Here is an 11,129-nt window from a genome sequence, read left to right on the forward strand (position 1 = left end):
GGAAATGAATAGTTGATAAGGGTAAAACAGGAAAAATAATTACTTTTATATTGATTTGCTAAAATAGATAAATAAAAGTAAAGATATATTTTTAATATACTGAACAAGTAAAAGTGAACAAATAAAATATTAAATAAAAGCTCGTTAATGTATAATAAATAATTAAGTACAATTAATACAAAAAGTAGAATATTTCCGGTTAAAAGGACGAAAAAAAAAAACATTTCTCCCTATAAGAAAAATATATGCTCTTCCTTAAATATGCATTCTTGCTACAATTTCTAAAGTATGTATTATTACTCCGACTTCACTGTCATCTTAATAACCATATAGTTGGAGATTCAAATCTATGATTATTTAATTATTAAGCAAATCATGTTAAAAGACTCCAAGAAAAGAAAGAAACCATTAGGAAAAGAGAGAGAAGAGATTTTAATTCAAAATCCAACAATCATTATTATTTATTCGATGCTAAAAAAAAAAAGAACTCCTTTTCCTTTTCTCTTGCAAAAGTGTACCCAAATTCCTCAGCAAATTTTCCAAGATTCTTCCTTTTCTCTATCTCTATCAGTAACATTTACATTGTTCTGTTTTCGCTCTCTAGCCACCCCTTTTTCTTACAATTTCACAAACACCCACGAATCTTTCTCTCTCTTCTGGTCTAGTAAAAATAAACACAACCCATTTTCTGCTCTGTTCAGCTCATAACTGGTTGTCTCAATTTCTGCAAAACAAATACATTTAAATACACAGTAATTAAAACAGCGTTTATACTCGCATATGCACATGCTCTTCTCTGTGTGTGTGTGTGTGTGTGTGTGTGTGTGTGTTTGTGTGTGTGAGGTGAGTGGCAACTTCTATCGTTTTCTTGAAGGAGGCCCTCGTGAAGTTCATGTGAAAGTATGGTATACAAAAGAGATCTGAGAAAAAGGTAAACCAAAAACAAAGACCTTTTTATGATAGTAACGGGTCACTTGCTCTTTAGCCACTAGAACAACTAGTTTCTCTCTTGATTCAGGTGAGTAATGTAGTGTTTCTCTCTCATCTTTGCTTTCTCTTTAATTACCACCATTCAGTCAGAATATACAGTGACCCTTTACTTCTATTAAGCTATTTAAAGCTTTAAAGTTTTGGTTGGTTAATTCAGGTATTTTTCAAGAAGAAAGGTGGGCTGCTTTGTTTTTGTCGACTCACTGTTTGGTGGCTGAGAGTTTTTGAGTTAAATGTACTGGGGTGTGGAAAGTTTCTTGTTGGAATCTTTATGCTATAGTTGAGATGGGTTTTTGTTTTTGCTTTGTTTTCTTTGTTGGGTAGTAAGCAGGAGTGGCAACTGGCTAATTGGATTTTTATTGCCTAATGATTTGGTTTAAGATTTTTCTGCTTGGGAATTTTAGCAGTCACTGAACGTGAGATTGGTTAATTGTGAAGGTGTATAATAATTGTCGGTTTTGTTTGATAGTTTTGGAAGGTGAATCTTTGAGGAATCGAGTTTGATTTGGTCATTATTACTTGGTTCTGGGGTGTTAATAATGAGATTTTACTGGTGAGTTTGCAATGCTTTTTAAAGTTGGATTTTTTTTTGCATAATTGAGAAGATTTGGAGAGAGAATGATGCATTGGTTGAAGTCTAATCATAATTCAAGAATATTTCCGTTTTTGGATCAATATATGTACTGATCATGACCAGGGCTGTCCGTGACCGGATTCTTAAGGATGCAAATGGAAACATTAGTGATCACCTACGAAACCACATACATTTGACAAATTGTATTCATTTGAAGAACCACATGCATAAGCAGAGCCCAATCTTGGGTGACAGATCCCTTATGAGGGAGCTTGTTGTCCTTCAGAGGTCGAGGTCGTTGAGGGATCCTTCTGCAAGTCCACCCTCGTGGCATTCTCCTTCTGTTGTCGATGCCCTTCTTAAAACAAGTGAAAGGAGGGATGCTGTTGTCAGCAGTGGTAGGCGGTCTCTAGGCATAGACCGGCCTAGGGATGCTAGAGGTTTATCTGGAAGCTCACCTCCTTTAGCTGGCCGATCGTCATCTAGAGTCGCTTCTGCAGAGATTAATATTGAGCGAGTAGCAGGGGCTCCAAGTGACCGAAGTAGCAAGAGTGGAATTCGAGAGCGGAGGAGAGTTAGGAGAGAAGAATCAAGCGGTAGGAATCTGGGAGCTGACTTCAAGGATGAGCGTCCAGATGATTTGGTTCACAATACTGTTTCAGAGAACTCTGAACCAAGGGATAGAATTAGCAATGAAATAGAGAGGCAGAGGCATGATGATCGAATACGGACCCTCTCTGAGCAATTAAATAATGTTCCAATGGACAGTGATGAGGTAGCTTCTTCTCATGGAAGGCAAACTCGTAATGAGAAATTTGCAGCGCAAGCGGAGGCAACCACTCGTGGCTATGGCAGTGGCAGAGTAAAACAGCGCAAGTTTCGACGGGCAAGAAGAGCTCGGGCTTCTGTTCCTTCAAGAGATGCTCTTGCCCACAATGAAATGTCTGTGGCCTCAAATTCATTAGGTCAAGCTTCAGCTCACCAAAAATATCATGCAGAAGAGTGCTACGAAGAGTATGCCAACCAGAATGTGACAAGGGCTCCAAGGAATGGATGCGGAATTCCTTGGAACTGGTCAAGGATTCATCATAGGGGAAAATCATTTCTTGATATGGCAGGTAAGAGCTTATCTTGTGGTTTGTCTGACCCAAGGTCAAAAAGAAGTGGTATTGGTCACAGAGGGAGGGACTCTGCTGATATGCCAATAATGTCCGAATACTCGAGTTCATCTAGTAAATCTGAGACAGAGGCGTTGCCCTTACTACTGGATGCTTCAAATTCTCAGGGAAGTACAGACAATCCTGCTTGGGTTCACGATTATTCGGGAGAGTTGGGTATCTATGCTGACAATTTGCTAAAGCAAGAACTTGACTCGGATCTTGCTTCGGAAGCTAGATCAGGTCAGCAACACAAATTTCGTAGGCGTGGCAATAGTAGGCACCAGAGTCTAACACAAAAGTATATGCCAAGAAATTTCCGGGATCTGGTAGGACAGAATTTAGTTGCACAAGCTCTTTCAAATGCTGCTGTTAAGAGAAAGGTTGGCTTGCTTTATGTTTTCTATGGGCCCCATGGAACAGGAAAGACCTCATGTGCCCGCATATTTGCAAGGTCATTAAATTGCCAATCGATTGAGCATCCCAAGCCTTGTGGGTTTTGTGATTCTTGCGTTGCACATGATATGGGAAGGAGTCGGAATATAAGGGAAATAGGTCCTGTCAGTAATTTTGATTTTGAGAATATGATGGATCTTCTTGATAATATGATTGTTTCCAAACTGCCATCCCAGTATAGGGTTTTTATTTTTGATGATTGTGACACACTGTCACCTGATTGTTGGAGTGCTATTCTAAAGGTCATCGATAGAGCCCCTAGGCGAGTCGTTTTCATGCTTGTATCCTCAAGTCTTGATGTCTTGCCTCATATAATCATATCTAGGTGCCAGAAATTCTTTTTTCCCAAGTTAAAGGATGCGGATATCATCTATACTTTGCAATGGATAGCAACCAAAGAAGATCTTGAAATCGATAAGGACGCACTCAAGCTTATTGCATCAAGATCAGATGGATCGTTGAGAGATGCTGAAATGACTCTTGAGCAATTGAGTTTGCTTGGGCAGAGAATTTCTGTTCCTCTTGTGCAGGAGCTGGTGCGTTTTCTGGCATTTTCTCTGATCAAAAGCCAAGAAACTTCTTGTTGCTTGGCAGACCAAGATCTCATACTTTGTTGCTAAAGCATTTATATTATTTATCTAATGATCTCACTTTAACCTTATTTTATTTGCACATATATATATGGAATGTCCAAATTAAGGGTCAAAATTTTTGTGCAAGAATTTTGTTTTCTTTCATTCTCCCTTTACTCAATGGGGAGATTACTGAACATGCTTTGATTTATCATACTGCATCTTTTATCAGGTGGACAAAGACCTTCACAGCGTTAGAAGGAGATTTTAGTTTTTCATTCTTTTTACCTTAAAGTATGCTTTCACTAAGAGGGTGGCATATGATTAACTTCTGTTTGGTCTCATAAGTTTTTAGCAAAAAGCTTTAGCCAAATGAGGAAGTTAGGTGTCTAAGGCTAATTAAACTATTATCTTTCTCCTCAGGAATGCGCCTTGTCTTTCGTAAGAGGATATCATGCTTTAACTGTAAGAGGTTTTAGTATCAGTTTACAGTGCTGCTGGAGCATTAGGCATCTTGGATGTGAATTTTAACAGGTTATCCAATTATATGATAGAAGCCTTGGCACACATTCGAATGTACTTTAAGCTTCCTATAGAACCAAAATTGCCTCTAATGGACTTGTAATTGCGTGTTGCATAATAATATCGAACAATTTAGAAATGGCATTTAGTAGATATTGTTCTTTGATGAAGAAGTGGAATCTGCTTTATTAGAATTACTTCCACTTGTTTTTATGGATGACTTCTATGGAAAATCATGCTATTCTTCGTAGAGGCTAAGCTTTGCTTCATCTTCTTTGAAAAGTTGCCTGTTAACTTAACTTTATATATGTAAATCAAACATTTTGATAACTTGTTTTTATGACTTGACCGCTATTACAGGTTGGACTTATATCTGATGAGAAATTAGTGGACCTACTTGACTTGGCGTTATCTGCGGACACTGTCAATACGGTGAAACATTTGAGGGAGATCATGGAATCTGGTGTCGAACCCTTAGCTTTAATGTCGCAACTTGCTACAGTCATAACTGATATACTTGCAGGGAGCTATGACTTCACAAAAGAAAGGCCTCGGAGGAAGTTCTTTCGCCGACAAGCATGTAAGTGCTCCATAATTTGGTTATTCCGTAATAAATGAGTAATTCGTTGTCCTGCTTGATAGATCCATATGATACTGGATAATAAACTACTGGTAAACAGCTCATGATTGTCAGACAGCACATCATTGCATTTCCCTTTATAAGTCTTGCAAATGAAAGTTAATCAACATGGCTTCCAAAGCAATTTGCAACTAGAATCTTATGTCACGTTCCTCAAGTCAACTAATTTCCTTCTCATTCTCTTTCGATAAAATCTCACAGGAACTTCCGGACTTTATATGCCATCTTAATCGTATTGTTCTCCAGGTTCAACTTGATCTTACTTTCCTCTATTCTTTGGTTGCAGTATCAAAACAGGATATGGAAAAATTGCGTCAAGCTCTGAAAACACTATCTGAAGCTGAAAAGCAGCTGAGAATGTCAAATGACAGACTTACCTGGCTTACAGCTGCATTGCTGCAACTTGCTCCAGACCAGCAGTATATGTTGCCCAATTCCTCTGCAGACACTAGTTTTATTCAAAGTCCACTAGGCTTGAATAATGCAGGGGGAATGGAAAGACCCAGGAAAAGTAATGTTGAGCATGCTGACTTGCCACACAAAGACACAAAAGGTAGGGTAGAAAACATTCAAGCTGGAAATTCTGGTGATATTTACTCTGACTCCAAGATGAAAGGTGTTTGCATTGGTGGAAAAGGGCATAATGGAGCTGGAGTATTTACTCAAAAGGCTTATAGAGTCTCTAGTGATAAAAATAGAATGAGCAGTGGCCAGCTTCCTGATAAGTTGCACCATGATATTGAAGAAATATGGTTAGAAGTGCTTCAAAATATTGAAATAAATGGCTTAAAAGAGTTCATGTATCGAGAAGGGAAGCTTACCTCACTCAGCTTTGGAGCAGGTACAATTCGTTTAGGTCTCTTACAAATATCATTAGCTATGTCTTGTGGTCATGACTAGTGAACTGTTCATAATTATTTTCATTGCTTGTGCATTTCAACTGCATGTTTAATCAGCAGGTCAAAACCGGAAAAGTTTTCTCGGCTAGATCAGTTTAACACATTATCATTAGCTAAAAACAGATCTTGGTTATTTTTAACATTATTATGGGCCTCACTCCTTTAAGAAACGATTATGGAGTGGATCCAAGAAAAGCTTCTTTTCTCTTATTCAGGAAAAAATCTGGACCCTAAAAAAAAAAGGAGGTTTGGCTTTCTTGGACAACCCTGTCTATTCAAATTTCTTGGATATAGTCGTTGGTTTCTTGGTTAATAGAGATCATGAGCGTATATTTACAGATGTCTAGGATGTTAAACTTGCTATTTTTGTGGGGAAGGTGGATTTGACTTGGAACCTAATAACATAAAGTGGGCACATTTTGACATGCATATGGTTTGAGCACTTCATTTGATTGCCCTGTTTGCAGCTGCTGTAGTAGCAGGCTGCTATTCCAAGAGTGTTTTTAGTGCTTCATTCTTATTCCCTCATTATTTTGAAACTCTCTTTTTATCATTCCTGATGTACATCTTTTGGTTACCTGCTTAATTTACATCCGTGTTAACAAACTTAATGCATGGCTTGCCTTCCTAAGTACTACTCTTTTCACTTTTCAACTTGGTTCAGTTTGTAAGTCCATATTCATTCTGTTGTAAGATACCCTTTTGACTGGCATCTAAATGTTGTAGTTTTTGACTTCCTGTAATTCAAACATTTAGAAAAAAAAAAGGTCATGCTGACTTGTAGCAATTCTGAGTCTTAAGTGGTATTCTAGACTTGTATATGCTTTGCATATGTGCCACATGACATATGAGAGAGGGAAGGAGGGACTCTATTGGAAAGATATTTTTCATGTACAGTGTGTCATATTGTCATTCAAAATTGGATGGACAGATGCTGCAACTTTTTTTCCTTGTACAAAGCATTTTTAGGTTATTATGCTGGTGTCCTGACATCTTGTTGGAAAAAACTATCAAATCTGATCTGTTAGGCTTCATTGTAGACGGTGTGTGTGCTCATCTAATTTGCTAATTTCGTTGCAGCTCCAACTGTGCATTTACTGTTCAGCTCACATCTGACAAAATCTAAGGTAGAGAAATTCAGGGGTCATATTTTACAAGCTTTTGAGTCTGTTCTTGGATCCCCAGTGACAATAGAAATCAGATGTGAATCCGGGAAAGACGTCAGGGCTGGACCAATGGTCTTGTCAGCATCTCATATAGGTACAAGCCCCGGTATTTATGGTAATGGGATGAGAATGGCAGGCCCTGATGAAAACACCAGGACGCAAGTAAATGACAGAGAAGGTTTGGCTTTTGCAAAGCTTGACTCAAGAGGAATAGGTGATAGCGAGATAGTTGAAGAGGAAGCTTCTCCAAGAGAATTAAAACACCATGGTCAGATCGACAATACACGATCTGATTTGCCGGGAGGGACAGTGTCTATAGCGAAAAATTCATCCACCTCCATACCTGAACGAAGAAAATCAGGGGATAGAAGCCAGAGTTTGAGCCTAGTTAAGAGCAAGGTATCTCTTGCCCACGTAATTCAGCAGGCAGAAGGATATACGCAACCAAGTAGCTGGTCAAAACGCAAGGCTGTTTCTATTGCTGAAAAGCTTGAACAAGAGAATTTGTATGTACCTCTTTTTCCCATCTTTCTTGTACTATCACGTTATATATAAACATTTTCACATTCATTTGCTTGAAGATATAGATAATATCCCATTTAAACAAATAAAACAGGACTATTTCTTTAAGTTGTTTTCATTTTATATAGTAGTACAAATGCGCAAAAGATTAGAGAATGTCCTACTCATTACTTGGGTGAGGAGATATAGGGGTGAATATTTGTATTATATGAAATGTGTAGCAGGACAAGAGTGAGTTGCTCTAGTGGTGAACACTCTCCACTTCCAACCAAGAGGTTGTGAGTTCGAGTCACCCCAAGAGCAAGGTGGGAGTTCTTGGAGGGAGGGAGCCGAGGGTCTATCGGGAACAACCTCTCTACCTCAGGGTAGGGGTAAGGTCTGCGTACACACTACCCTCCCCAGACCCCACTAGTGGGATTATACTGGGTTGTTGTTGTTGTTGTTGTTGAAATGTGTAGCAGAAGCAGCCCCTCCATCCTTCACAGGTAAGTGGATCGAGGGATACACATGCTAGAGACACTCACTCCAACTTAGTGTTGTCCCTTCACCAGTTATCAACTATAAGACCCCATAGAAAATGTTACAAGCTATCTATACTTCTTTGAGAGTGTAGATAGACCTTTGAGTATAACATCAGAACATATGGCGCCACTTAGTTTTTTTTAATACTCATCATGTGTAGATATCATTAGTTGAATTAAAAGCAGAAAGCATAAACACCATTCCTCGAGTTTCATATGCCTATTGTCCATGCAAGTTATGAACTTGGCACCAATTTTCTCGTATGAGTTAGTTGGGCAGAGGATATTGCAAGTACATGTTTCTGTAATCCATGTATTATATGTATCTTTCCATACCTTTGTAATTCTTCTTTTTTTGATAAATACCTTTTACTAGTTTTCTTAGTTATCGAGTATTATAAACTATATACTAGTTCCTTGATAACGCCACATGAAGCTGAAAGTGGACCTTTCTACTCAAAGAACTTCCTCTTTTCATACTTATCCCTGGAACAAAATTGGTCTAAATCTGTCTTGTAGGAATTTTACTGAAGCTTCTGATGGGGCGGTCACTTGTACATATTGGAATGTTATTTTTATTTTTTATTTGGAACGATACTCCTATATCACATAGTTCTTATAGTAGGTATAACTGTTTATACTTAACATTCAATTGTTGTTGGAAAAGGGGTAAATGTTCCTTGTTTGAGTTGAAGATTCTCATGTAGTAATGTGATATTTCTTCTCTGCAGGAGATTAGAGCCAAGATCAAGGAGCTTGCTTTGCTGGAAGGCTAAAAGAATCACCCGCCGAAAGGTAAACAGATTTCAAAAGTCTATTTTCTTTTTGAATGTAAGAGTCATTGAATATTTTCTGCGCATCTTAGATTTTGAGTATGTCAACATAATTTGCTTGCATTCTGCCACTAATTGTAACTTGACATGCTGCAAGAAAACAGTTGCAATTGTAAGCATGTATGAAGATTGTTCACTTCCTCACATGTCAAATGAAGATGCTTCCTTACTGGCTGTCTTGTCTTCCATTTACCTGGTTATGATGGACCAAGAGGAGACATCTCTTACCCACCTCCCCCCCCCCCCCCCCCCCAAAAAAAAAAAGAAGAAAAAAAAAAGGAGGAAAGCAACTGGTTTATGCCATAGGCTTCGGTTCAATGGCAAGGGGAGTATAGCGCGGGATGTGTTGTAGGCACATGTTAGAGGCGGGCCCATTCTATTGAGTTCCGAAGCTAGAAATAGCTTATTTTTCGGTTATTTAGAAAATAGCAAAGTAACTGGCCTAATCTATGGCTTTGAGAATATTCACTCCTGTTGAATATTCTGCAATTTTTAGCAAACACCTCTGCCTTCCCAAAAAGGGAAATAGATGGGACAATTGCATATTCATAGTTTCCACTGTTGCTTAGGTAGTGCATGAGATGTTAAAACTATAAAATGCCAGCCAATAAAGCCAGTTTTCTGTAAAAGGTGTCACATATTTGAATATAAAAGGCCTTTAAATAACATAAGGCTATAGCTATAAATAGTAGTATTATTCAGGTTAGTGGTGAAATGTTGCTTTACGGCACCCAATTTAGTAGGCTGGCATAATCGAGCCAGTTTCATGTTCTTTTTGGCATATTTATCAATAGGAAGATGGTCTTGGTGTGTGTAAATGGAATGTGAGTCCATTTTCAGTTTAGTGCTGTTGGTTTCATTTGTAGCTTTTTGTTTTATGATTTGATAGAGGTAGAGGCTTAACAGGAATAGAGACACCAACTCACATTCAAGAAAACTGATTTAAAGCAAACTTACTTAGACTGTACTGATTTATTTGAAGTTATCACTTACATAATTATTTATTGGTGCAGCTTTCGCGATTGAAAACAAGAAGTAGGAGGCCAAAGAGCTTACTGAAGTTGGTTTCTTGCGGGAAGTGCCTCTCTGGTAGGTCTCCAAGGTAGTAGTGAGTCAAAAGTGAAAATTTTCTGTTTTAGTTATTCTATTTGTTCAGGTCAATCTTTGTTTAGAGGGTCAATTTCATTTTTCAAATAATAAAGTAGAACATGAGAAATGGAAAATGTAACATTATTAATATAGCCTTTTTAGTTTCTAGCAATTTCTTTTTAGATGTTTTAAATAGTTCTGGGGGTAATCTCATGTGCAAGACTCATCTACATTTTTTTATTGGCAACCAGTTCTCTTCTACCAGATGTGAAACCCGTTGGATTCTTAGTTGAGAGTTGAAACTTTTGTTTCAATGGTCATTTTTAGAAGATGTAGTTTGAAAGAAATATTCTGGAAGCATGTTGGGAACTTAAGACTAAAAGATTATGCATTCAAAACTATAAATCTTCTCTAAGTGAATAAGAAGGGAATTCGAAAACAATAGATTTTGTAAAGAAAATTTGATTTTCTTTGTTCCTTTTAAAAAAAATAAAAATTGGTGAGGTACGGTGGTAATGTTTGTATTTTTTTCCCCTCTAGTTGTCTTTGTTTTCTTTCTATGTAATGTTTGATTTCTCTGGCCATGTGGATCTAGGAATTCTCGACCCGTTGGACCAAAAGTGCTTTTTTTGCAAACATAAAGAACTAAAGAAGTATATGTGACTATTTGAGTTTTTGTCTCGTTATCTTTCTCTGAAAAAGAGTAATTACACCAAAGGTAGCAGCCATTTTTATTTCGTTAGAGAGCTCAAATTAAAGAAAATGCATGAAATAGAATAAGTAGCATATTCAAAATAAATTAAAGAAGGTATTTTTACTTTATTAATCATACTTGATAGGGTAGTTAAATAAACGGTATTCAACAATTTACATCGTACCCTCATATTGTTCCCTTCTTAATTACTTTCACCCTTAGATTATTGGGAAAATTGACATTTGATTTGTAAATTAATTTTGGTTGCCAACTGTCAGTCTGTCACGACCCGAAATTTCCACCTTCATGGCGCATAACATTTCACTTGCTAGGCAAGCCAACGTTAGAATATAATTAGCCATTTTAATAAAATTTTAAATTAATTAAATAACAAGAAGACAAATGCGAAAATAAAATCAGAAATATAGTGAATAATTCATAATAATCGCGATATCTAAATACCATCCCAGAACTAGAGTCACAAGTGCACGAGC

At 37.4% G+C, this 11,129-nt stretch overlaps 1 protein-coding gene across 2 annotated transcripts; it reads left to right on the forward strand.

Moving 5' to 3' along the window:
- The first annotated feature begins 497 nt into the window (after window positions 1–497).
- On the forward strand, window positions 498–10,205 carry LOC104111289 (protein STICHEL-like 3). Of its 2 annotated transcripts, XM_070195477.1 has the most exons (7): window positions 498–1,018; window positions 1,148–3,713; window positions 4,632–4,851; window positions 5,198–5,752; window positions 6,891–7,482; window positions 8,751–8,814; window positions 9,866–10,205. In XM_070195477.1, the coding sequence occupies exons 2-7, from the start codon at window positions 1,680–1,682 to the stop codon at window positions 9,956–9,958; spliced, it is 3,558 nt and encodes a 1,185-aa protein (XP_070051578.1). In that variant the 5' UTR covers window positions 498–1,018; window positions 1,148–1,679; the 3' UTR covers window positions 9,959–10,205. The 2 variants fall into 2 exon arrangements, with proteins under 2 accessions (XP_070051578.1, XP_070051577.1); XM_070195476.1 differs by having other exon boundaries at window positions 498–3,713.
- The last annotated feature ends 924 nt before the right edge of the window (window positions 10,206–11,129 follow it).

Source organism: Nicotiana tomentosiformis, chromosome 2 (assembly GCF_000390325.3).
Source record: "Nicotiana tomentosiformis chromosome 2, ASM39032v3, whole genome shotgun sequence".
NCBI classification, from domain to species: domain Eukaryota; kingdom Viridiplantae; phylum Streptophyta; class Magnoliopsida; order Solanales; family Solanaceae; genus Nicotiana; species Nicotiana tomentosiformis.